The sequence below is a fragment of the Lutra lutra genome, chromosome 17 (assembly GCF_902655055.1).
Source record: "Lutra lutra chromosome 17, mLutLut1.2, whole genome shotgun sequence".
In the NCBI taxonomy this organism is placed as follows: Eukaryota; Metazoa; Chordata; class Mammalia; order Carnivora; family Mustelidae; genus Lutra; species Lutra lutra.
This window is the reverse complement of record NC_062294.1, coordinates 43,664,458-43,691,715: the sequence shown is the minus strand read 5'-3', so window position 1 is coordinate 43,691,715 and position 27,258 is coordinate 43,664,458. Positions and strand designations below refer to the sequence as shown.

The following is a 27,258-nucleotide window of genomic DNA, read 5'->3' as shown; positions in this document are numbered from 1 at the left end:
AAAGTGGACCACTTGGCGCAGGCTCAAAAAAGCCGTGACTCCACCTCTCCCTCAACACGTGGTAAGGGCCGGGTGGCTAAGAGCTGGCTTTGCGCCGAAGGCCTCGCCTAGCCCTCATCTGCCACGTGACCAGAGCATCACTGTGGTAACTCGGCTGGGCGCGTAGCGCGCAGGCGCTCTAGTCCCCTGCACGTGACGTGGCACCAGGGGCCGTCACGTGAGGCAGGCGGAGAGCGGGCGGGGCGGGGTTCGGTGGACCCGGAGAGGACCAAAGCACGACTGCAGCCTGGGCAGGACTTAACCGGGTCGAGTAGCCATGCCCAAGTACTGCCGGGCTCCGAACTGCTCCAACACTGCGGGCCGACTGGGCGCTGACAACCGTCCTGTGAGCTTCTACAAGTGAGCGCAAGCGCGGGGCGGGGCCCGAGGGTAACTGCGGCTGTGCCGGGCGCTGGTCCATCTTTGCAAGTGTCTAGAAGCAGGGCTAGTAGCAAAGTGAAGAGTCGGTATTCTCAGCACTAAACAGAGCACATACAAGGGTGCAGATGTATTAAAGCGCAGGGATAAACTATTAATTACAGGTGCGAGCGTGAGAAGTAGGACTGTGGAGGGAGCCTAAAACTTCCCGCTGGTAATCTCCGCGAATTTGAGGTATCTCAAACGCAAAACATCCGAAACTGAGCTCCTGATCTTGTCTCCCTCCCAAACCTTTCACAACCTCTCTTAGTTAAGAGTTTACTCCATCTTTCCTGTTGTTGAGGCTGGCAACCTTAGAGTCATCCCTACCTCTTTTCTTTCCTCACACTCGAGAAAGTAAAAATTAGCTTGAACTGTAAAAAAAGAAGAAAAAATCTGTCTTCCCATTTCTTATACCCCGGCTAGAATAAAAAACACGGGAAAATCCGGCTGAATAGGAAAAACATTTCTGTATTTTTCTCAGGGACATGCGGATGTAAGTGAAAAAAATTCCCCTTCTTTGAGTGACTGCTGCTTTTTTAGTAGGAAAATTTGTTCTCTAAGATCATAGGCTGCCATAAACTTCACCATTTGGGATTATATCAGTAAAAATGAAACATCTCAATGCCTGGAGTTGTTGTCACTTTGACACTGAGAAGCAACCTCAGTTGCTTCTATCCAGGTGCAGAGCTTCAGGAAGGGCATTTCTGGACACAGTTTTCCACATCTTCCTAAACTTTATTGCTTTCAAGGAGGCAGGATCCTGGACTCACTTCACAATCCTGACCTAGTATCTATCCACGTAGTTCTTCTTTGCTTTAAGCCTATCCAGTTTCATTTACATTTCACCTAAAATTCACCTTTCTCTCAAATCCAAATAATAATCCTGTCTTTTCCTTTGTTGAGTGAGACTTCTCATACTTCTGGTGTGCAGTTTCCCTCATTGTCATGGTAAATAAACCTGACTCTCTTGGACTACAGGTTTGTCCCTGTGGCCTTAGTCTAAATGTGCTTAGTCTAAATGTTCCTCATCCAGACCATCAGCAGATCCTGCTGGCTCTCCCTTTAAAATACATCAGGAATTGACCACTTCTGACCCTCTTCTCTGCCTGCATTCTGGTTCTGGCCCTTACCACTACCACCTGACTGCACTATTTTAGTAGCCTCCTCATTGGTCAACCCACTCCCACACACTCATCCCCAAATGCAATCACAGGGAACCTCCCCTGGGTGGGGTGCCTGGGTGGCTCAGTTGTTTAAGCCTCTGCCTTTGTCTCAGGTCATGGTCTCAGGGTCCTGGGGTGGAGCCCCACATCAAGCTCTCTGCTCAGCTGGGAGCCTGCTTCCCCCTCTCTCTCTGCCTGCCTCTCTGCTTACTTGTGATCTCTCTCTCTCTGTCAAGTAAACTAAAAAACAACAACAACAAAAAACAAAAAGCCCAACAGATCCTCCCCTGGGTCCCACTTCACTCTATAAAGACAAAAGATGAGACTGAAGCAGACAGAAAGCCCTACAAAGCCCTACAGGAGCTGGATCCCCAATATCTGTATGACCTCATTTCCTCCCTCCTACACCTTACCCCTATGCTCTAGTGTTACTGGCAACTCTGTGTACCCCTAACATGCCAGGCACATTGTTGCCTCGAGGACTTTGTGCTTTTCCCTCTACGTGGAAAGGTCTTACCTTTATGGTCACCACTCTGTGTAAAATGATAACCCTCTCCCACTTTATTTTTCTTTTTAATGCTTATCATTATCTGGCATGTCACATATTTGATGTATTCATTTATTCTCTCTCCGCACGCCCCCTAGAATGTCAGCTCCATGAAGGCAGAGATTTTTTTCCGTCTTGTTCTCTGTTATTTCCCCAGCCCTTGAATAGGGCCTGGCACATAGTGGGTGCTCAGTAAATATTTGTTGGATGAATTTCATTAGTACCTTCCAGATGCCCTCTCCCAGGAACCCCAGCAGCCCATGTCCCTTGAGGGACCCTATGCAGAGTAGGAGTGATGCAGAGGCATCTTTAAACTCCGATCAGTGTGTCCAGATTTACTTTTTTACATAGGTCACCTCTGGCACCCTATTAATTCAGCAACTCTGAGTGTCTCCTGGAGTAAGGAAGCCCCTGCTGGACCCAGAGGACCCAGAGGACCCTGACAAATCTTGTTCCTGTCCGGACAGAGCTCATGGATAGGTGAAGGAACATTAAAGAACTGGACATACAACCTGGGAGTCACTCCCGATCCTTTCTTCAGCATGTTGTCCCCGTCCAGTCCATCAACCCATCTTTGGACTTTACCCTCCAAACACATCCCCTGCAACAATCACAGCAAAACCCCTCATGCTGTGTCAACGCAGTTATAAATGCAAATGGGAAAATCCTAAGTAAACTGTTAGGAAATAACAGAAAACCCCTACATTTCCAGCCTGACCCCTTCTCATTACCCCTGCTCTCACAGTATCGTTCAGGCCACCATCCTCTGTTAATGAGACATGGTGGTGATAGCTGCTTCTGGCCTCCTTGCCTACGCTTCTGCGTCCCTTAGAAGGACACCAATAACAGCTTACTTAGAGATCACCTACTGTGTGCCAGGCACTGTTATAAGTACTTCACATACAGTAACGAGGAGAACAACGACAGTTGTACAGAGCAGCCAGATGACTTTATAAAAATCAGTTCACGTCTATGTTGTTTAAATCCCACCATGGCTGCCAGGCTGTCCCTCACACAGGCTAACGCATTTCCACCTCAAGGCTTATCCCCAAATCAGTCTTGCAGAAGCCACATGGTCAATAAGAGATTGATGAGGAGCTGTTACCAAAGGAGATTCAGGAGAAGGCGTGGATGGCAGGAAGGAACAAGGTGAAACCTGTCGAGGGAAGTGGCTGCCAGAGAATAACATGGGAGCCTGCCAGGCGGCCAGAGGAACCATTCATTAGTTCTGTCTTCAGCCCTTTTGGGACATATGAGAGCCCTCTCTAATGGGAAACCTGTGAGTTGGGAATTGCATTTGGGTGACAGTAAGAAAGTCCTGAAATAGTATTGGCTCAAAAAAATAATGGAGGTTATAGGATACAGCATGGTTAAGTTATACAGACACAATAACAGACACAAAATCTCTTACTGCAACAGAGGTTTATTTCTCATTCCTACTCTGTCCTTTGCAGACCATGTGTGGACCTACTGTATAATATGCTAACCTAGGACTCAGGCCAAAGGAACCTCCCCTACATTGGAATATTGCTGGTCTTGTAGGAGGAGGGAAAGAGAAAGTAGGAAGAGTCACCCAATGGCTTGTCATAAATGCTATATTGAGAAGTCGCCCATGTCACTTTCAGTCCTTGGCCAAAGTAAGTCTGTGGCAAGCCTTAGGTCAGTGCGGTAGAGATACATAATCTTCATGTGGGGAAGGGCAGCAAATACTTTGAACGATACTAGAATCCACCAAGGGTTTACTTTTCTCTCAAATAAAACAAATGCAGAGGTTGACAGACCAGCACTGGTGTGGCAGGTCCACAGTGATTAGGGCTGAGGTTCCTATCTTTCTGTGCTGTCATCGTTGGCAGGCAGCTGCCATGCAAGATGGCTGCCAGGTGGCCCAGTCATCATAGCCCACCATTCCTGGTAAGAAGGAAAGAGAAGGAACGAAGAGCAAAAGGGGCTCCAACTGTATACTGAGTTAGGCCCCTTCATCCAGCCTTCCCAGCAACCCCACCCAGTGGTGAGTTCTTCATCATTACTCACCCCCAACTGCAAAGGAGACAGGGAAATGTAGTAATTTAGCTGCATTGAGCCACTCTGAAGACATTTTGAATTGACTGTTAGTAAGGAAGAAAATAACTTTTTTTGGAAAAGAAGAACTTTTAGCAGTGTATGCCACTAAATGATCTAGAAAGAGGACCAACAAGACTACACTATTCTATAAAAAAGGAGGACACTGTCCACTTACAAAGTAGGTTTTGATTTTTTTAAATTTTTATTTGTATTTATTTATTTTTAAAGATTTTATTTATTTATTTGAGAGAGACCACAAGTAGGCAGAGAGGCAGGCAGAGAGAGAGGGAGAAGCAGGCGTCCCGCTGAGCAGAGAGCCTGATGCGGGGTTCGATCCCAGGACCCTGGGACCATGACCTGAGCTGAATGCAGAGGCTTTAACCCACTGAGCCACCCAGGTGCCCCTAATTTTTATTTTTTAAAAAGATTTTATTTATTTATTTGACAGAGCAAGAGAGCAGAGGCAGGAGGAGGAGCAAAGGGAGAGGGAGAAGCAGGCTCCCCACTGAGCAGGGAGCCCGATGAGGGGCTCAATCCCAGGACTCTGGGATCATGCCCTGAGCTGAAGGCAGACGCTTAACTGACTGAGACACCCGGGTACCCCTAAAGTAGATTTTTAGAGAACCCATTATAAAAGTGTTGCTATCCACAGGAACAAAGGAGAATAAGAAAAAGACCAAGTGAGGAAGAGGGTTTTCATGATACTCTCCTCCTTTGCCCTTTGAGCTGCCCTGGTCCATTTGAGAACCCCTTCACATTTAAGGTACCATCCCAGATTTCTCACACAACACGAAAGCATTCACTGGCCAGAACTTGGTTACATGGCCCCACCTACACAGAGGAATCTGGGAAACAGTCTTTCAGCACAGCACATGCTGACCTCAACTAAAGTTGGAGTTTTTTGTTAGTAAGGAAGAAGAAAAGGAGGTATGGAGTAGTCACTTGTCAGTCTCTGCCAAAGAGAAGGGGGTGGGGAATGCTGCTGCAAGAGATTTCTTGTGTGTGTCCAGGCAGAATGGGGTTGATGAGGATTTGGATCTCAAACAGAGGCAAAAGGGACTGCGGCAGCCAGACTTCCTGGCTGGGTGCCCTGGCTGGGTGCCCTGGTGTTCTACTCTTTGGGTGCCACAGCTTAGATTCTGAGTCAGCCCTTCTGTCCTCTTTCACCAGCTGTACCCCACCCCCACCCCACCTGCCCTAGCCCTTGGCCTTTTGGCTGGGAAGTCTTGCTCCCAGGCCCATCTCTGTTATCCTGCTCACCTCCTTTCTCATGTGTCTTTTCCAGTTTCCTTATGCAAATACAAGCAACATGAATACATGTCCTAATTTCCCCTTATTACTGTATTCGTTTCCTGTGGATACTGAAACAAACTTGATGGCTTAAAACAGCAGAAATTATCCTCTCACACTTCTGGAGACCAGAAGTGCAAGTTAGTTTTACTGGGCAGAATCAAGGTGTTCGCAGGGTGGCACTCCCAGAGATGCCGGCTATAGGGGAGAGTCCATTTCTTGCCTCTTCTGATTTCTGGTGGCCACGTCACTCCAGCCTCTGCCTTTTTGGTCACATCACCTTCTCTTTCATCTGTTGTAACATCCACTCGCCACCCACCCCCTTACAAGGATCCTTGCGATTGCATGTAGGGCCCAGGGAACAATCTAGGATGACTTCCTCATCTCAGGATCCTTTACTGAATCACATTTTTGTCCAGCAACCTAGTAGTCACAGGTTCTAGGGATTAGGACATGCATATCCTTTGAGGGCTGTTACCGAGCCTCCCACAATTACTAACAGTGGATATACTCTGTTGGAACTTTGGTTTTTTCCTTGAATGTCTATGGCTGCCAATAGCATGTCAGTGCATAGAATACCTCCACACTCTGTTTTAGGGCTGTGTGATGTCCAGGCAGATGACGGTATCCAGCTGTCTTACTGGTCAGCTTCTGTTCGTGGAATTGATACTTGTTCTTCCATTTTCAGTTGTGGTATAAAGTTTCTCTTTGAGGTGTTTTCGTTTCATTTTTTTAAAGATTTTATTTATTTATTTGATAGAGAGATCACAAGTAGGCAGGCAGAGAGAGAGAGGGAAGCAGGCTTCCCGCTGAGCAGAGAGCCCGCAATGCGGGGCTCAATCCCAGGACCCTGAGATGATGACCCGAGCTGAAGGCAGAGGCTTAACCCACTGAACCACCCAGGCACCCCTTGTTTCATTTTTAAAGTTGGTCAGTTTTAAGAAAAATATTAAGTAAATGATGTGACAGATGTAGAATGTATAGTGCAGGTGGAATGTGGATGACCGACTATATTAGTTATCTAATGCCATATAACAAAAACTGTCTCAAAATTTAACTGCTTAAAATAAACATTTAATGTGTCACAGGTTCTCACAACTGCCATAGGACAGACTGACCAGAACTCAGTTATGTGGCCACTCCTGGCTGCAGATGAAGCTGGAAAATGAGATCTTCATTGTGGACAGTCTTGAGTCTCAGAGAGTCCCCACCTACTCTCACATGGAAAGCTTTTATTTAGTTCATTTTTTTTAAACTTTAATTTTTAATTTTTTTTAAATTGTAAAATACATATAAAATCTACCATCTTAACCATTTTTGAATATACAGTTCAGTAATATTCAGGATATTCACCTTATTGGGGCACCTGGGTGGCTCAGTTGTTAAGCGTCTGCCTTTGGCTCAGTGCCTGATCCTCGGGTCCTGGGATTGAGCCTCACATGAGCTCCCTGCTGAGCAGGAAGCCTGCTTCTCCCTCTCACACTCCACTTGCTTGTGTTCCCTCTCTTACTCTCTCTGTCAAATAAATAAAATCTTTAAAAAAGCGGGGAGGGTGCCTGGGTGGCTCAGTGGGTTGGGGCCTCTGCCTTCGGCTCGGGTCATGATCCCAGGGTCTTGGGATCGAGCCCCACATCGGGCTCTCTGCTTGGCGGGGAGCCTGTCTCTCTGCCTACCTGTGATCTCTCTCTGTCAAGTGAAAAAAAAAAAAAAAAGGATGTTCACATTATTGTGCAACCAGTCTTCAAAACTTTGTCATCTTGCAAAACTGAAACTCCGTACCCATTCAGCAACAAGTCTCAATTTCCTGCCCTCCTTACCCCCAACCTCTGGAAACCAGTGAAGTGAACTACTCTAGCTACCTCATGTATTTTTTGTGTATGACTGGCTTATTTCACTTACCATTATGTCCTCAAGGTTCACCATATTATAGCATGTGTTAGAATTTCCTTTGGGAGACTCAGTAATACTCTCTTGTATGCGTATACCGCATTCTCTTTATCCATTCATCCATGGATGGATATTGGGTTTCTTCTAGCTTTTGACTATTGTGAATAATGCTGTTATGAACATGAATGTGCAGATATCTCTTCGAGACCCCACTTAACGATTCTTTTAGGTCTGAATCTAGAAAAAGAATTACTGGCTCATGGCGGTAATTTTTTTTAAAAAAGATTTTCTTTATTTATTTGACAGAAATCATAAGCAGGCAGAGACAGAGGAAGGGAGGGAAGCAGGCTCCCTGCGGAGCAGAGAGCCTGACTCGGGGCTCGATCCCAGGACCCTGGGATCTTGACCTGAGCTGAAGGCAGAGGCTTTAACCCACTGAGCCACCCAGGCGCCCCTTATAAGGTAATTCTATTTTTGATGTTCTTGAGTAGGTGCCTTACTATTTTCTGCAACGGCTGCTCCATGTTATATTTCCCACCGACAGCGCACAGGGTTCCAGTTTCTGCACATCCTCACCACTTGTTTTGTTTTAATTTTCATTTTTTAAACTTTTTAAAAGATTTATTTATTTATTTTAGAGCAAGCATGTGCACACATGCACGGGTGCAGGGAGGGACAGAGGGAGAGGGAGAGAGAAGCTTTCAGCTGACTTCTTGCTGAGCTCAGAGCCTGACATGGGCTTGACCTTAAGACCCTGAGATCATGACCTGAGCAGAGACTTAGAGTCAGACACTTAATCTACTATGCCATCCAGGAGCCCCTCAATTTTTATTTTTTTAAAGATTTTATTTATGTATTTATTTATTAGAGAGAGAGAGAGCACGCGTGCACAAGGATGTAAGCACGAGAGAGTTAGAGGGACAAGCAGACTCCCCACTGAGTATGGAGCCTGATGCCAGGCTCGAGCCCAGGACCTGGAGATCATAATCCGAGCTGAAGATGCTTAACTGACTGAGCCACCCAGGCACCCCTGTTTTGCATTTTATTTTTTATTTATTTTTATTTTTTTATAAGATTATTTATCCATTTGACAGTGATCACATGTAGGCAGAGAGGCAGGCAGAGAGACAGAGGGAAGCAGCTCCCTGCCGAGTGGAGAGCCAGACGCGGGGCTCGATCCCAGGACCCTGAAATCACGACCCAAGCCAAAGGCAGAGGCTTTAACCCACTGAGCCACCCAGGCACCCCTGTTTTGCATTTTATAATAGCTGTTCTAGTGGTTATGAGGTGCTATCTGATGGTTTTGATTTGTATTTCCCTAATGATAAGTGATATTGAGCATCTTTTCATATGCTTGTTGGCCATCTGTATATTTTCTTTGGAGAGCTATCTGTTCAAGTCCTTTGCCCATTTTTAATAGGGTTAATTTTTGTTGTGTTGTTTAAAAACCTTTTAACAGGTGTTTTCAAGCATACACAAAAAATAGAGTTATATGACGGATTCTCATGCATCTGTCAGTCAGATTTACCAGTTGTCAACATTTTGCTAATCTTTTCCATCTACCCTCACCCATTTAAATGTTTAATGCGTGATTTTAAAATAAGTCCCAGATGTTAGTTCTTTTACCTATAAATATTTCAAAATGTTTTTCCAACAGAGGACTGTTGTAGAAGCATAAACCAATGCAATTATCATACCTAGCAAAATTAATTTCTTAGCACTATCGAATACCCAATTCATGCTCAATTTTCCCCAACTGTGTTAAAATGTCTTTTTATGGAATGATTTGTTGCAGACGAGGTCCACAGCCTGCAAATGGATGTTTCTTAAATCTCTCTTCATCTCTCATGCCACCCCGCCTGCATGAATGTAGACATATTCTAGATTTGTCCGGTTTCGGAAACTGCTCTCTCAGGCTTATGCGGAGTAACAGATTGTGGCTACAGATGGGGAGATCAGGAAGAAGGCCGCTGCAAAACTCCAGCCAGGAGAGGATGGAGGCTGGATGGGAGGGGCAGCAGAGGTGGGTGAGGTGGGCTGATGTTGAGTGTTGCAAAGGTGGAGTTGAAGAAAGGGATGAGGGTGGGTGGTAGAGCAAGCCTGGGTAGGAGGCAGGGCCAGCTCCCAGCCTAGGAAGACCGAGGTGTGGAGCCCAGGGATCTCTGGGTGTGCATGGCCTCAGAGAGGGCTGGGACTGCACCTGATATGGCTGACCCTCTGACCCCACGGTCCCTGGCAGGTTCCCACTGAAGGATGGGCCCCGGCTGCAGGCCTGGCTGCGGCACATGGGCCACGAGGACTGGGAGCCCAGCTGCCACCAGCACCTGTGCAGTGAGCATTTTACACCTTCCTGCTTCCAGTGGCGCTGGGGTGTGCGCTACCTGCGACCCGATGCAGTGCCGTCCATTTTCTCCCCGGCACCCCCTGCTAAGGTGAGTGAAAGGAGGTCCCACTGCTGGAGTTTGAGCACGTCTTCCCCACCTGGAACTAATCCGTGGAGTCTGATCCCCAGCCCTCCTCTCCTGAGTCTCTTGACTCTGCCCTGCCACCTGATCCTCAGCCCTGAGGGAAGTTCCTCCTTGGGGGTCTGGCCTCACCCAAGGGCAGTACCCCTTGGAGTCTGGCCCTGATGCCCCCCCATCCCATGCCTTGTCTTCCAGAGGCAACAGAGTTCCCGCAGCACTGAGAAGCCAGTCGTGCCTCCCTCCCCACCAGAGGGCACGCCCCTGTCCCCTGGTCCTGCTGTCCTCTGTCCTCGGCCCAGGCCCTGTGCCCCTTGTGGTACTGGGGTCAGCATCTGGAGGCCCTGAGGCTGCGACCACCGTGTTCCTGACCCCCCTGCCACCTCCTCCTGCTCCTGCGAGGCCGCAGCCTGGAGTCCAGGCCCAGCACCCGCTGGCCAGGTTGGACGCTGTCCTGGGAGCGCTGCGGCGGCGGGTTCGGAGCCTGCAGAGGCGCCAGGAGCAGCATGAGCTGCGGCTGCGGGCCCTAGAACAGTTGGCGCAGCAGCTGTGCCAGGAGGGCCCCCCGAGCCCCGTGAGTGTGGCCACCCGGCCCCCGTAGCCTGTGTCTTTTCCTTTAAACCAGAGACCGGTATTGTAAAAGTCAGAACACTTTACTCATGTTTCCAAGTGTCTGGCTTTTCTTGAGAAAGTCAATCTGGTAACACCTATCAACTGTTGGTCAGAGCAGGGTAATGGCTGCTCTGTTTCTTAATAATATTTAAAGAGCCCTTTCTCTCTGCCAGACATTGTTAATAACTTACTGAAAACTCACTATGACCTTCATGCAGCTGTGGTCCCCATTTTTCAGATGGAAAAACAGGCACCAGGACGCTACAGTAACTTGCCCAAAGTCAGGCAGCCACGAAGAGGCACAACCAGGATTCAAGCCAGGGGTCTGACTCCACAGCAGGCCAGTGCCCTCCTATTGGAGAGCTCCCTGCCGGGCCCCTAACAGAGCTTGAGTTTGAGTTTGCAGCCTTTCTACCAGAGTCGCCCCGGCCCCATCTAAAGGCCTTTATGTTCCTGCTTTTACTACTGAGTATTGGAGGAGGGTATCCTCTCTTGAAGAATCAGTTTGACTAGGCCTTTTCCTTGCTAAAAACCCTAGGGCCAAGTTGGAGGTTCCAGGGCTCTCAGCCCTGGCTGGACAAGAGAAGTGAGAAGGGGTTTCAGAAAGGAACCCCCGCCCCAGGGTGGCTGGGTGGCTCAGTGAGTTAAACATCTGCCTTCAGCTCAGGTCATGATCCTGGAATCCCAGGATTGAGCCCCTCACTGGGCTCCCTGCTCAGCAGAGACCCTGCTTCTCCCTTTGCCCCTCACCCCACTCATGTTCTCTCTCTCTCACTCTCTCTGCCTCTCTCTCAAAGAAATAAAATCTTAAAAAAGAAAAGTCTATAAAAAAGGAGGGGCGCCTGGGTGGCTCAGTTGGTTAAGCGATTGCCTTCGGCTCAGATCAGGATCCTGGAGTCCTGGGATTGAATCCCACATTGGGCTCCCAGCTCCATGGGGAGTCTGCTTCTCCCTCTGACCCTCCCCTCTCATGTTCTCTCTCACTCTGTCTCTCTCTCTCTCTCAAATAAATAAAATCTTTTAAAAAAATAAATAAGTAAAAATTTTTTAAAAAGGAGCCCCCCACCCCAAGTAGGCGTGTAGCTAAGGTGTCTCAGCCTGACAGCCAGGGGGTTGGTCATGCCTCGCGGATATGACTTTTTCTGGCCTCAACATCAGTGTTTTAAAATAATTTTTGGTCTTTCCTGAAGGCTCAACAGGTGTAGCAGCACTGGGTTTTGTATTGACAGCCAGTAGCAGTCAGCTGGAACTGCAGTGGGCTGCCCTGGCAGAACTGTGACCGGACCATGCTGGGGCACAAAGGGGACACACAGAAGAGCAGGGACAGAGCTCCAACTCAGGCCTGGTACTCTTCATGAAAGCCTGCCAGGGCCCCGGGCTGACAGTGGTCTCTCTCTCTCTGCTTCTGCTGCCCTCATTCAATCCCTGTTTTCCCATGTCCTCCTCTCTTCCCACATTCATCTTTTATGTTCTCTGCCCCATCTCTCTGCCCTCCTGTTCTGTCTCCCATTTCCTCCATATCTCTCTTCACCTCCATCTTTCTGTGTCCCTTATATCACTGGTCCCTCTCTGTGTCCTGGCCTATCTCCATATCTTTCTTCTCCATGTCCCCCACATTTTCCTGTTTCCCCATACTTTTTTTTTTTTAAGAGTTGTTTATTATTTATTTATTTATTTGACAAAGAGACAGAGAGTGAGCATGAATAAGCAGGGGAGCAGCAGAGGGAGAGGGAGAAACAGGCCCTCTGCTGAGCAGGGAGCCCGGTGCGGGGCTCTATCTCAGGACCCTGGCTGGGATCATGACCTTAACGACTGAGCCACCTGGATGCCCCTACCCATACTTCTTTATTTCCCCAAAGAATGTCTCTCTGGCTTCACATCTCTTCCCTTATCTCCCCACAAGTGTCTCTGCCAAGATCTCTCTCTGTTCCTTGACATCTCCCTCCCACCTTGGCCTCCCTATTCCTCACCATTTTTTCTCCCCTCCTCTCTTCCCTCTCTCCTTCCCTCCCCTCTCTGCCCTGTGTTCTTCATCTCTATTACTTCTTTGTCTGGGATTGCCCAGCTCGCTGGACCCGAGGAATCCCATCCTCTGTGGAGTGGCCGACAAAGCTGTGGTCATTGCCCAGAGTCCTGCATCTCCCACACTGGATGCCAAGCCAGAGCTCCAGGACTGATAATGTTGTGGGACAGATGACAGAAAACAGGAAGAAAGACTCCATATACATGGCCCTGTCTAGCCCCACCACCACGACTGGGCCATTGTAGCACCTCCCTCAGGAGCCTGGCTCCAAGCACCTCCTTCTATGGACCCCTTGAACCTTGGGGCTGACTTGGGCCCAAGGCCCATCAATCCTTATTTTCCTTGGTGCCAGGTCTCTGCAGCCCCCAGCTTGAACCTTTGCAGCCGGTAAAACAGTCCAGAGCAGAAAAAGGATTGTTTATTTGGGGAGAATTTTATCGAGTTCTGAAGAGCCCCTCATACCCTTTGCCAAGTATGGTGCTGAGCTGGGTATACAGCAGTGAACACAGCCAATAAAATCCTGCCCGCGTGGTGCTCCTGCTCTGCTTGAGTGGAAGACAAACTAGTGAACTAATAAACAAGGTAATTTCAGAAGATGATAAGTGCTGTAAAGACCAAATGAAAATGTAATGGGGTGGGGGTGGCGGATGGATGAAGAGGGCTCTCTAAGGACACAGTGTTTGAACAGACACTTGGATGAGAGTACCTGGCGTGGAAGGCATATGGGCTGGATGCTCCAGGGCGAACATCCCCTGGAAATGCCCAACATCCAGGGTGTCAGCTGGAGGAAGGCAGTGTTGCTATGGCAGAAACTGAAGCAGGGTGAGGCCCCTGGGTGGCTCAGTCGTAAAGTGTCTGCCTTCGGCTCAGGTCATGATCCCAGGGTCCTGGGATCAAGTCCCACATCAGGCTCCCTGCTTAGCAGGAAGCTTGCTTCTCCCTCTCCCACTCCCCCTGCTTGTGTTCTGTCTCCTTCTGTCAAATAAATAAATAATCTTAAAAAAAAAAAAAACAAGCAGGGAAAGTTGTGTGTGTGTGTGTGTGTGTGTGTGTGTGTGTGTGTGTGTAGGGGTGCCATTTTAGATAAAGCAGAGAAGGTCTCCCTGAAAAGGCGCCAGTAAGTAAAATCCTAAACAAGGGGAGAGGGGGAACTGAGTATCTGGGGGAGGAGCGTTCTGGGCAGAAGGAAGAGTCAGTGCAAAGGTCCTGCACTGAGGAGGAGCAAGGAAGCCAGTGTAGTGCCGTGGATCCAGGGGAGAGTGAGAGGAGAGGCTGGAGAGACGATGGGGGAAAGTTCACCCAGGGCCTTGTGGGCTGCAGTTGAGGACATTGGGGTTTTTTATCTAGAATGAGGTGCAGCAAGCAGATGTCTCTGAGTCAAGGAGGGCCCTGATGTGGGATGTGTCATGTCCGGTGGCTGCATTATAGGGAGCAAGTTGTGGGCTAAGGGAGGAGGAGGAGGGAGAACAGGGAAGAGGCTGCTGCCATAGTCCAGGTGTGAGAGGATGAAGGAAGGACCAGGATGAGGGCCTGGGTGGGGGGAAAGGAGGTGAGGGGTTAAATTCTGGGACTATTTTGGAAATGGAATTGCTGTCCCTGACCATTAGAAGGATGAAGGGTGGAAGGCAAAGTCACCCAGTCATCTTTGGGCTGGGGTTGTGGGCATTGCAGCCCACAGCCGTGCAGGCGTGACAGCCAAACCGGGTTGATGGAACCAGTAAGGCCTGGACCCTGGGCTGACTCCAGGTCTTCTTGGGGGACATACAGGTTTGGAGAGGGTTGGAGGGGTTCATCGGCAGCTTTGTACCCTACACACTGCTATAGCCGTATAGCATGGTGATTAAAAGCCCAGACTCTCCAGCCAGGCTGTCTGGTTTCAAGTCAGCTCCATCACCTATTTGCTGTGTGCCCTTGGGCAAGTGGCTTAACCTCTCTGAGCCTGGTAAGTGGTCTTGAGCACTCTGTGATGATAATGACATGACTGATGACCAAAGAGGATGAAAGGAGTCTACAAAATCATCCCTCTGAGACACCCTTTATATGCGGCAAGCATAGAGAAGGAGTTAGGTCTGAGACCTCAGAGAGAGAGCAAATACTCATAATCACCACCACACTAAGACCCCTGCCCTAACTGGCCTGATTTGCGGGCCTGCGGGAAGGCTATATCCCAGGCGTATGCCCAAAAAAGAACTGTGCTTGCTTTCCCATCCCTCTCCTTTTGCCCTTGTCTCTGCTTCATCTCTCTCTGTTCTGATGTCTCACATCTTTTTTCGTGGCCATCTCTTCTTTCTCCATCCTCCGCGCCTATCCCTTTCTCAAAGCTGCCTTAAGTCTTTTCATCAAAGCGAGGAGCCTCCCAGTGTCTCCGCCCCCGCGCCTGGTTGGGGGGGGGGGGTAACATTGCGCATGCGCCGTCAGCGCCCCTCCCTCTCCACCCCCATCCCCTGTCGGCGTCTGGGCCTCGTCCCCTTCTGTCTCCCTCTCCTCCCCCATCACTTCCCCCGACACTGACACCCCATTACTCCAGTCTCCCCAATCTCAGCTTTGGTCGCCAGCCCCATCCGCCCCAGGTAAGATGGGTAGAGGGGAGGCCCGCGGAGAAGGGGAGGGGCGAAGCATCCTGCATCCCGAGATAAACAAACCAGGGGAGGGGGCGGCCTAGACCGAGGGGCCTGACGTGGGAGGAGAAGAATGGGGGGCTGGACCTGGGGGAAGTGCTAGGCGCTGGGCCCGCATACCAGGGTCCTCTGAGGGGTAATGGTCGTCGCTATGATTGCCCAAAATCCAGAGCTGGGGGCGTGGGAGCCACTGAGGGCCTTGGAGCTTCTGGGAGCTTCTGGGGGCTCACACGCTGGACCCTGTGGGGCGCTCTCTATAACTGACCGCTGTCTCCAGGATTTGCCTGAAAGCCGCCCCCAAACTCTACACCCGCCCCCCGGAGGGCCACTGAAGACCATGACTAAGACAGATCCCGCTCCGATGGCCCCTCCACTCCGTGGGGAGGAAGAAGAAGAGGAGGAGGATGAGCTGGTCCCCGAGGCCCCCAGCCCCACCCAGGAACGCCGGCAGAAGCCTGTTGTGCACCCCTCGGCACCTGCCCCCCTCCCCAAGGACTACGGTAACCACCTTCCCCACCCTGCAATTTGGTCTGGAGCCATAGGTGGCCAGGGAGGTTGGGCTGAGCTCTCCTGGTGATTCTGGGGGGTTTGAAAGTGATCCAGGGGAGTCTTGGCCCTTGGACTCCCCCCTTCATTCATTAATTCATTCACCCGTTGGAGAACGGAATTGGAATAATCCTAATCTTTGATTCATGACACATCATTCAATTATTTAGTCATTCAACAAACATTTACTGAATGCCTGTCATGGACCTGGCTCCAATGCTAGGAGCTTGGGGCAAAGCATGGAGCCACACAGACCCAGTCTTCGCCCGAGAGAACTTACAGCCTCAGTGACACCTACACTGATAACAATGTAATATAATATAAATGTATAATTATAAGACATGATGAGAATTGTGTTTGCCAAGAACTGGATGCTGCAGGAGCTTTTTAAGACATGGTTTCCATGAGGAGGTAGCATTTGAGGAAGACCCAAGGATGAGTGGGGTTTAACAAGAGAAAGGGCCAGGGGAATGGAGTACCCAGAGAGATTACTACAGGAGTAAAGGCTCTGAGTTTGGAAGTTGTGGAGCAGAGGGGGTAGCCTCTTTTGGAGAAGCCGAAGGTGTCTAATCATTCACCAAGCATATTTAACCATTGCTACTACTCTGACAAGCTTTATTCTGGGTGATAGAGATTTAATGGTGAGCGATCCAGGCATGATCCCTGTTCTCAGGAAGGAGCAAGTAATAGTTAAATCAGGCAAGTCAGATGGAGTGAATGCTATGGAGAAATAAGGAGGACATATAATAGGATAATAGGGGGGTCTGGGGGCAACACCTTGAGATGGAGTGGTCAGAGTGGGTCTTACTGATTGAGGTGGATTTAGACTAAAGCCCAGAGCATGAGGAGGAATTAGCCACAGGAGAGCTGGAGAAAATAGTTCCGGTTGCGAGGAGAGCTAGTGCAAAATCCCTGGGCAGGAACAGAAGACCATCCTGAAGCTGTAGTTAGGGAGTGATGGGAGTCAAGGTGAGCGTTTGGTAATGATTACATCTGGGAGGGCTTTAGGGGCTACTGTGAGGACTTTGAATGAGTGTGATTAAGGGGAGGGCACTTGGTGGGAGATATTTAAAAGCAGCGGGAGTGGGTGAATCTGATTTATGTTTTTAAAAGTTCCTTCTGGCTACTGGATACAGAAGGTGGAGGGGACTTTTAGAAGATGTTGGCTGGGAATTCCCAGCAGCTGTAAGTTCAGAAACTAGACACCAAGTTCAAAGAGTAGGGGTCACTAGGGATGGCATCTGTGACCGTGTCACCTGCTAGAGGCAGGTCAGAGAGGCTCCAAGTTGAGCTCAGTCTGATAGAAAAATGAGAACATTATCTGGGTGTCCGGTGCAAGGAATCCACGCCAGGAAAATGGAAAACCTCATTTGGAAATGTAGCTAGACATGGCTGGGGCCCGTAGCCTGGTGGGAGGTCAGAGGGTGTAGGCTGCTCCCTGTGCCCCACCCCTGCCTCCCTCAGACTCTTGCTCGTAGAACAAGGAGGGTTTTGGTCATAGAACATGAAGGAATCTGGAAATGGGGTCTAGGAGAGAGGGTGGGGGCCGAGGTGGATTTGGTGAAGAACTTGTGTATTTGTGAATGAAATTGTGTGCAGTTAATTTAGCAGGACATTGCTTGAGCACCCACTGCATGCCAGCTGCGGTTCTGGACCTTAGAGAGAAGGGAGCGAACAGACAGCACTGAAACGTAGTGCTTACATCCTAGTGAGGGAGACACGTGAGAGAGGAAAAGAGGAAAAATGAGGGAAGAAGAAAAACAAAGGAAAAGAAGGAGGGAGAAAGGGAAGGAAGAAGGAGTAAACAAGTTACTGTTCAGTAGTGGGATAGGCTGTGATTAAAGAAGGAAAAAAGGGGCCCAGGATGGGGAAGGGCACAGGTGCTGATTTCCACAGGGTGTTCTGGGGAGGTCTCCCTGAAGAAGCGACGTTTGGGGTAAAGCCTGCCAAGCCTGAGAAGGCTTCGGGGGGGGGGGGGGGCGTGGAGACACTGTCCCAGGCAAGCAAAACAGCAAGTGCCAAGCCACTGAGACAGGAATGTGCCAGGCGTGTTGGGAGGACAGAAGGAGCCAGTGTGGCTGGGTAGGATGAGTGCAAAGAACAGACGAGGCCAGTTTGTGCAGGACTTGTGGGCTGCGGGGAGGACGGTGGTCAGTAATTTGAGTGTCGGGGGGAGCCTGGGCCAGGTTCTGAGCCAAGGAGGGCTGTGACGTGAATGGGGTTTTAAAAGGAGCCCACAGGCTGATTCCTGGAGACGCTGTGTCTGTGGTGCTTTCCTGGGCTGTGTGACATCTGGGTATTCATTTCCTCATTCATTCAGTATGCACAGGGCTCCTGCCGTGCGTGCTCCGGGCCCTGTGCTAAGTGTTGATAATGCTACAGGGAGCACCAGTCATCAGAGCCTGGGGGGAGATGCAAGTTCCTCTAGCCCCCCACCCTGCCTGGCTGCAGCTATCTCCTGCCCATGGGTACATTTTAATGTATACTGCACAGTATTTGAAAAATGGAGATTTTTCTTAAGAACCTGGTTTTCTGGGTTTTTTTTGTTTGTTTTATTTTGTTTTAACTTGAGATTTAGCCAAACTGTGCCCATTGTCTGCCAGGGTAGCAGTGTGCTAGAGCAATCGCAGCCCCCCACCAATCCCCTAATCACCCCCCAGCCCTGGGGGGACACATGCAGACTCAATGTACCGCACTCCTTCCACACTCTTAGTTTCAAGGAGTGGAGTTTGCTGCTCTGTAGGATTACTAGATTTTTCCAACTTGGCAAGACACACAGGGGCGTCCAGAGTTCTGTGTGAAATTTTCTGATCTTGAAGCCGCATGCTGGCCACACAGAAAATGTCTGTGGCCCGTGTGCGATATGGTTTGAGACCGCGCATTAGAAGATCTTAAAGGCAAAAGCTTAGAGCTGTCCTGCCTCAGGATGGAAAGAGGGAGTCAGCTTGCCTGGGGTGACTTTGAACCTCTTACTGCCCTAGCCTTCACATTCTTCGATCCCAATGACCCGGCATGCCAGGAGATTCTCTTTGACCCCCAGACCACCATCCCTGAACTGTTCGCCATTGTGCGCCAGTGGGTACCCCAAGTCCAGCACAAGATCGACGTCATCGGCAATGAGGTAAGATACTTGGGAAGCCAGGGAGGGAGAGGACAGGGTCCCTCACATGTTTGGGTAAACCTCCCTGGTCCCATGGTTCTCCCAGATTCTGCGTCGAGGCTGCCATGTGAATGATCGTGATGGGCTGACCGACATGACACTGCTCCACTATGCGTGCAAAGCTGGGGCCCATGGAGTTGGTAAGGTCCGAACCCCCAAAGCTTGAGCCCCAACACGTAGGCCCCCAGACCAGATACCTTCAGAACCACTCAGAATCCTGCCCCTTAGACCCCGACCCCGAATCCGCAGCCCAACATGCTAAAGCACAGTCCCTGAGGACCAGGGCCTTCCCAGTGCCTTTGACTCAGGCTTTGGAGGAGGGATGCAATTTGACCTGGGCCATTGCGCAGGGGACCCCGCTGCGGCTGTGCGCCTTTCGCAGCAGCTACTGGCGTTGGGCGCCGATGTAACACTGCGCAGCCGCTGGACCAACATGAACGCGCTTCACTACGCTGCCTACTTCGATGTTCCCGACCTGGTGCGCGTGCTGCTGAAGGGTGCAAGGCCAAGAGGTGAGCAGGAGGGACCCGGCTGGAATGAGATGGAACCCTGGCCTAAGAAGGAGGCTGGAAGCCGGGGGAGGGTGCCCCAGATGTGTTTGGGGGAGGGGGCAGCTGAGGGGCGAGGGACCTGGGATCTGTGGAGATAGTGGTAGGTTGGAGGCAAGAGATGCGGGAGATGGGGCCCAGACATCCGTGACCCATGGCCACGGCAGAGGGGGACCTGGTTGGGGGGGGCAGGGCCTAAAGAGGATGGGGATGGAGGGGGTGGGGTGTGTGTGGTTTGCATGCGAAGCTGCACTGAGGCCTATGGCTTAAGAGATGGGCATGGGGAGGCTGTAAGGTAGTATTGGAGGACAGGGCAGGGTGTCGAGACCACTCACCTGGAACCCTCCTCTCGCCCACAACCCAGTGGTGAACTCCACATGCAGTGACTTCAACCATGGCTCAGCCCTGCACATCGCTGCCTCCAACCTGTGTCTGGGTGCGGCCAAATGTTTGCTGGAGCATGGTGCCAACCCAGCGCTGCGGGTACTGCACCCCTGGCCCAGCCCCCAGTAGCTTCCTTCTTCCTTCCCCACCCTTGCCCGGCCAGCAGAGGGGGAAGGGGGCCAGGACCCCTTGCATTTCTGGAAGCTCCTTAGAAAAATCATTTGTACATTCAACAAATGAAGTGGTAGCTCATATTTACCATCACATGGTCCCATTCCAGGCTTGGGCTCTTCCGGGGCATGGCTTCCCTAAGATCATGCCCCAGAGACTGAAGTGTGACCTTTATTCCTTGGCTTCACCCCTAGTTCCACCCTCAGTTACTTGAAATCCCCAGCCTGAGGTTGGGGGTGGACTTTCCCTGGGACATGGTCTGTACCTCAGTGCCTCACCCCTTCATATTCCCATGTTGGCCTAGGGTATGACCTAGCTCTACCTTTGCTTTACCTAGACTAGGGGTCTCTGGGAGCATGGGCTCAGTGGAGTTACAGCCTGTGCCCCTGACTCCTCACTTCCTTTCTTCCCACTGGTCCCCAGAACCGAAAGGGACAGGTGCCAGCAGAGGTGGTCCCAGACCCCATGGACATGTCCCTGGACAAGGCAGAGGCGGCACTGGTGGCCAAGGAGCTGCGAACACTGCTGGAGGAGGCTGTGCCGCTCTCCTGTGCCCTCCCCAAGGTCACGCTACCCAACTATGACAACGTCCCGGGCAATCTCATGCTCAGTGCACTGGGCCTGCGCCTGGGAGACCGCGTGCTGCTGGATGGCCAGAAGGTCAGAGACTGGGGAAAGGTGGGGAGGGCTGCCCTCATGCCTCAGAGCTGGGTCCTGGACAGAGTGTAGTCTCTCTGTTTTGGACACCTGCTCTCCCAGTCATTCCCACAGTTTTTCTGTAAATGCTTCCTTTGTGCCCCACCCTGGGCTGAACTCTCAATGCAGGGAGCGAAGACGATCTATCACCTGATAGTGTCAGCCCAGAACAGTCGTGGGTGTCAAGAGGAAGCAGAGTGATCAGTGCATCTCTGCACCTGTGAGTTCTCCTGGGCCTTGGAGACCCTAGGCAGGGCCCACCTCTGCTCCCAGAGTGGTCAGTACTTAGGGAAAAAAAGGGACAGGTCAGAATAATCAGGAGTGTGTTGGGACGGATGCACCCACTTGATGATAGAGAGGGTTGAGCCAGGAGAAGAAAAGGAAAAGGTGGGGGTCCCACTTAGGGGGAGCAGGTACAAATGCCCAGAGGGCAGAGAGAATCTTTATTCCTCCAGCTTTGATTTCTTTTTCTGGTGTCTCCATGCTGGACCCAGCCCGTCCTTGGGAATTAAAGGCTATATGAGCCCAGACCCGCTCTCATGGAAATTTTTTTCTAATGAAGGAGAAATGTCCAATCAAGGAAACCCATAGTTTAAGATAATTTCTGGTAGCATCAAGGGTTTTGAAAACCATTAAATGTTTGGATTTAGGGATGCCTGGCTGGCTCAGTCAGTAGGGCATGTGACTCTTGATCTCAAGGTCGTGAATTTGAGTTAGATGTTGAGATTACTTTAAAAAAGTTTTTTTTTAGGTTAAAAAAAAGTTTGGATTTAGTCAATTGCCCCTGGCTGAGGGCATATGCAGTCAGTTTTAGCTGGGATGCTCCAAAGGCTTCTGTGAGGAGCTGATGCCTGAGGCAGAGGACTCAGCAGGTCCAGAGGCCAAGAGGAGGGAAGGGGTGGCGGGACTGGAGGGACACGTGGAAAGACCAGCAGCGGCTGGATCACACCAGACCTGCAGGCCACTGGAAGGAATTTGAATTTTGTTGCTTGTACAGTGAGGAATTTTGAAAGTCACATTGTTTCCCTATCAAGGGTTTTGCACGCATCTGCCCCCTCTGTAACACCTTCTGTACCTGAGCTAATCAAATCCACGTGACAATTCTGAAAGCAAAATGGTTTGACTCTCCCCATTTTACAACCCAGAAGACTGTAAGAGGTTCAGAGAAGTGAAGCCTTTTGTTTGAAGATAAGAACAATAATAATAGTCTGCCTCTTAGAGAAACAACATAGCACAGCACAGTGGTTACGCACTCAGGCAGATCTCAGTTTTGCTGCTTTCCAGCTGTGGGGCTTAGGGCCACTGATTCCCCTCTCCAGGTATCAGTTTCTTCATCTCTAAAATGGAGCTAATAAGAGTACCCACCTCAGGTGGTTGTATGAGACTTAAATTAATTAAAATCCGGAAAGCCCTTAGAATAGGGTTTGGTGCATCCCAAGCATTCTCTGTACGCCAGGCAGTCTTCTGATCCCCACACCAATTCTCCAGAGTAGGCACTGTCAATTCCCCATTTTCTAGACAAGGAACTGGGGCTTAGAGAATGAAGCAGCCTCACACAGTGATCAAAGCCATACCCACGGAAGGCTCACGGCAACTAAATGAATTTGCATATATTGCAAGTGTTTCAACTAGCCACCAGCCTAAGAAGTGCTTTGCTATCTCCATTTTACAGGGGAAACTGAGGCCTCGGAGGTCATTTGACCAAAGTTGCAAGATAATAATAGTCAACACTCACTGATCCCCTCACTCAGCACCAGGCCCTGTTCTGAGGCTGTGCCAGCTCTGTCTAATCGACCTTTCCATCTGTGAGGATGGAAATATTCTGTGTCTGTCTTGCCTAGTAAAGTAGCCATAAGCCACATGTGGCAACTGAACACTTGAAATGTGGTGAGTGTAACCAGGGCAATTAAATTTAAATTTCATTTCGGTTTATTTAAATTGTTATCTTTGGCTTATGGCTGTTTACTGCGCTGAACCGGGCAGTTCTATAACCATGCCATAAGGTGGGTGTGGTTTCTGTTCCCATATCATAGATGAGGACACAGAGGCTCAGTGCTGTTCAGTCATACAGCCAGTAAATGGGGGTGTCCAGATTGGAGCTCAGGATTCCCTCATCGACTCTCCATGCTGCCTGTGTGCCTGTGATCTCTCATGGCCTCTCAAGGACCCTCTCCCCCAAAACCTTATCCTCCCTTGTTTCCTCAGACGGGCACACTTCGGTTCTGCGGGACCACGGAGTTCGCCAGTGGCCAGTGGGTGGGCGTGGAGCTGGATGAACCCGAGGGCAAGAATGATGGCAGTGTTGGGGGTGTCCGTTACTTCATCTGCCCTCCGAAGCAGGGTCAGTCCCACCGGGGGCTCAAAAGGGGTGGCAGTGGGGTCCACTCAGTAATTCTGATGCTGCTGACTGGTGATGGGGGTGGGGCGATGATGGCCGGGCAGAAGGCAGAGGCTTGGGCCACTCCCAGCACAGGCTCTGTCCCCCCCGCAGGTCTCTTTGCCTCTGTGTCCAAGATCTCCAAGGTAGTGGACGCACCCCCTTCATCGGTCACCTCCACACCTCGGACTCCTCGGATGGACTTTTCCCGTGTCACTGGCAAAGGCCGCAGGGAACACAAAGGTTAGAGGGGGAGCCTTCTGGGTGAGGAGAGCCAATTTGAGGATATTCTATGGGTAGCCCGGCTTCAGTGACTCAGTTTCTCCTCAGGCCCAAACTCCTGTGTTAGAGGAATTCACTTTTATGACTCTGTTTCTCCTTTGACATAGTACTGGCCCCCCACCCAGTTCTTCAAAAGATCTGTGGGTTCTCTGCCTTCTGTTACTTAGTTTCTCCTCAGGGCAAGGGTTTTCCCCCCAGTTTTAGGGAAGAATCTATGGGGTTCCTGGCTTTAATGACTTTATTTATTTATCTTTATACCCAACTCCTTCCTTCATTTTAAAAGGATACCTTCTGGGCTTCTGAATTCCGTGACTCAGTTTTTCCTTTGGCCCAGATAATCTCAGTTTTGAGAAAGGATTTTGGGGTTCTCCAGATTCTTGACTCAGTTTCCCTTCAGGCCTAACCCCCGTGCCCCCACCCCCAGCCCAATTTTCTGGCAGTTGAGATTGTTTCCTTTCAAGTCCCAAACCCTCCTGTTTCTGGGGAAGGGTCTAGAGTTCCTGACTGGAGCCAGGACAGAGTTTCTACCTTGGGTCTTTCTGGGTGGCATGGGGTCCCCAGGGCAGGCTTCTGGGGGCCCCACTCCTTCCCACTGTACCCTTTACCCCAGGCAAGAAGAAGCCCCCGTCATCCCCATCTCTGGGCAGCCTGCAGCAGCGGGAAGGAGCCAAGGCTGAGGTTGGAGACCAAGTCCTTGTCGCGGGCCAGAAGCAAGGGACCGTGCGCTTCTATGGGAAGACAGACTTTGCCCCTGGTGAGGACAGTGATCTGGGGTGGGGGGTTGGGCAGGTAAGACCTTGAGGCATCCTGACACCCCACTGCTGCAGGTTACTGGTATGGCATTGAGCTAGACCAGCCCACTGGCAAACATGATGGCTCTGTCTTCGGTGTCCGGTACTTCACCTGCCCCCCACGGCATGGAGTCTTTGCACCAGCATCCCGAATTCAGAGGTGAGCCCAAACGCCAACCCCAACTTCAGGGCACCTCCCAGAAGCCTGATTCCCTACGCTTCTCAGGCATCTCTTCCTCTCAGACCAGCAGGGTAGTGTGGATCCCCCCCTCCATACCCTAGCCCTTCCTGAACCCTGTGGGTTCAGCTTCTTTCCTGGCTTCTTGTGATTCTGACTCCTCCCACTCTTCTTATGTCTCCCCAGGATTGGTGGATCCACTGACCCCCCTGGGGACAGTATCGGAGCCAAAAAAGTGCATCAAGTGACAAGTGAGTTGGGATTGGGATATAGGAGGTAGAGGAGGGATGAGGGTTTGGGGATGGGAGGAAGGGTCTTGGGTTCTCAGGTATATGCTGGTGACAGAATTTCCAGGACTTAACAGGGGATACAGGGCCCAGGAAAATGATGAGACAGGATCCCAAAGAGGATAAGTGCTATGGGGTAGGGTATTGGGAATGTTAACAACAAGGCTCTGGGCAGGCACTGGGGACATGGGTAGGTATGGGGGATACAAGGAATGTTACTAACAAGAGATCCGGATGGGTACTGGAATGTGGGGTTCAGGTGGGTATTGGGGACATGGATAAGTATCAATGACAAGGAGTCTGGTTGGGTATTGAGGGTCTATCATCCCCTTACCTGAGACCTTGCCCTTCCCTTCAGTGACACAACCCAAGCGCACTTTCACGACAGTCCGGACCCCAAAGGACATCGCATCAGAGAACTCCATCTCCAGGTGGGTAACCCACCCTTGGCCCACCTCCAGGGGGATGTTCAGGGAGAGGTTGCACAAATGGCCATTGGACACAGGGATCTGGGCTTCTGGTGGGGGCTGGAAATAGAGGTTAGCAAAACTTGTGACTAGTCAGCTGACCCAGAAATGTTTTTTAGGGGGTGAGGTCCCACACTGAATTCTGGTGGCTTCCACTCTTAAGGGGTGGGTAGAGGAGACAAAACACCTTCAATTTCACAAGAGCCTGAGAAGGCATTTCCAGACAGGTAGAGGCAGAATCCAGAAAGGCCAAACCCTAGTCACTTGGGGAAGAGTAGGGGTCGGGGGAGGAGGGTGGTGATGAATCCAGGTGTTCCTGTATTCTGCATCAAGGTATGACGGATGGATGTGATTCTCCATTCCAGGTTGCTCTTCTGCTGCTGGTTTCCCTGGATGCTGAGGGCGGAGATGCAGTCTTAGAGGCCTGGATACCTGACAGAGTCAAAGAGTCCCCTCTAGCATCTCCTGACACAAGGAACCCCTGAGTCACCCTGAGATAGAGATTCCCAGTAACACATCCAGAATAGAGACCCCATTAGCCAGCCCTCGATCACTGAGGCCCCATTAACAGATTCCCTCATGGTAACCCCCAAATACAGACCCCATGGTACCCAGAAAGAGATTCCCTGAGTGTAGCACCTTCAGGCTAGTCCCTGTCCCCAACCCCTCAGAGCAGACCCCCCAATAACATGTTTCCATATCACCTCAAAGGATGGTGACCTCTACATAATGGCTCCAGAGCAGAACATTCCTGAGTCATTCATCACTGGATCAGAACCCTCCCCCATTAACAAAGACACCCCCCTCCATCAAGTCCCCTTGAAATAAACACAGGTCATTATCTCCAGAGCAACAGAGTAACAACTACATTTAACATCAGTCCCCTCAAGATGTTGTGACTGCCATGGTCACCCCAAAAACTTACACTGCAATCAGAGACACCCTACATTAACAAATCCCCGCTCTTACCCCTCAAGAAGAGACCCACATTAACCAGCCCACTCTCACCCCCAATTTACAGACACCAAAACAGTCCTGGAAGTGCTAATTACAGGACCCCTAAGTCTTCCTACCCTCTGCGCCCTGAAGAAGCCCCCAGTGCCTTGTATGAAGCCCACCCCACACGGCCCACAGCCCCTGTGCTGGCCAGGCTCCCAGAAAATTCTCTATTTTTTAAGTAATGACTTCCCCCTTTGGGGGACCCCAAAATTTGGAGGCCCCATTCTGGGACTCTGGGGATCCCAGACCCCGGAGTACATGTCCCAAATTCCCCTGTGCCCCCAAGTCCTATAGCTCCTAAAAGACCTCAAGGCCCTAACTCCCAAATCATGGAATCCTCAAATCCCCAGGGAATCCCAAATTTTAAAATTCAATCCCAAGCCCCCAGGAAACCCCAATCATGGAAGTCCTTGTGCCTGGGATGGAGGAGACTGCAGTCAGGATATGCATCCCAGGCTCCCAGAGCACCTCAAGCCCTGTTCATAGGCACCAGAAGACCCCAAACAGGAATTCTCATCCCTGGAAACCGGAGCACTTCAATTCCCTGAGTCGATGGATCTCAAGACACCCAAATGTAAAGAGCCCCACCCCCAGGGAACCCCAAATCCTAAAGCCTCCATCTCTAGTATATGAAGGGCCCCAAGGCCTTGAGGGGATCGCAAATCCTGGAACCCCTATTTCAATCTACGTTCTGGTCACAGGTCCAAAACACCGAATCTGAGTCACTGGCCCCAAAGGACCTCAAGCACCCGGGTCAGACCAACAGCCTGAGGGAGAACCTAAAGGCCCAGGGGGTCTAGGGTGGACCTGGGGCCCTAACCACCAAGGACAGCTCACGACTGCCCCTTCACTGCATGTCCCCGAACTCAGCATGACCCCTATCCCCTTCAATAAAAATGTTTCTATGGCTTGTCTGCGTCAGGTCAGTATTTGGGGAGTTGTAGGCCTGCCCTTGGACCCTTGCTGGGAGAGGACGAGAGAGGAAGTCCTTCCTTCAATCTAGCCTCCCTGCGGAATGGAAACGGAATGATTTAGCCTGCGGGAAGTCGTTCTAACAGTCCCGCCTCCTTCGTGCGGCTTTCCTTCCCATCTTGCCCCTTCCGAGGCTACCCCTCGCATCTGGGGCCACTCCGCAGTGAGAACTGGTAGGCTCCTGGAGCCTGATTGGTCGGTGCCAGAAGACCCGTCTCCGAAGGATCCCCAGTGGCTCAGGGGCCATGAGGTGCAGCCTATCACTGAAGGTGGGGGGC

General features: G+C 50.7%; 2 protein-coding genes across 2 annotated transcripts; both read left to right on the top strand.

The window, feature by feature from the left end:
• The first annotated feature begins 215 nt into the window (after window positions 1–215).
• On the top strand, window positions 216–11,225 carry THAP8 (THAP domain containing 8). Its single transcript, XM_047709613.1, is given in 5 exon segments — window positions 216–399; window positions 9,203–9,430; window positions 9,647–9,839; window positions 10,068–10,166; window positions 10,168–11,225. Coding segments are annotated over 5 exon segments (906 nt in total). The 5' UTR covers window positions 216–316; the 3' UTR covers window positions 10,471–11,225.
• Window positions 11,226–13,510: 2,285 nt separating this feature from the next.
• CLIP3 (CAP-Gly domain containing linker protein 3) lies at window positions 13,511–26,918 on the top strand. Its single transcript, XM_047709513.1, has 14 exons — window positions 13,511–15,074; window positions 15,400–15,622; window positions 18,650–18,789; window positions 18,875–18,968; window positions 19,179–19,340; window positions 19,741–19,859; window positions 20,355–20,591; window positions 22,833–22,968; window positions 23,119–23,247; window positions 23,897–24,040; window positions 24,114–24,237; window positions 24,442–24,506; window positions 24,901–24,973; window positions 25,375–26,918. Exons 2-14 carry the CDS (start codon window positions 15,460–15,462, stop codon window positions 25,427–25,429), a joined length of 1,641 nt encoding a protein of 546 aa, XP_047565469.1. The 5' UTR covers window positions 13,511–15,074; window positions 15,400–15,459; the 3' UTR covers window positions 25,430–26,918.
• Window positions 26,919–27,258: the final 340 nt, after the last annotated feature.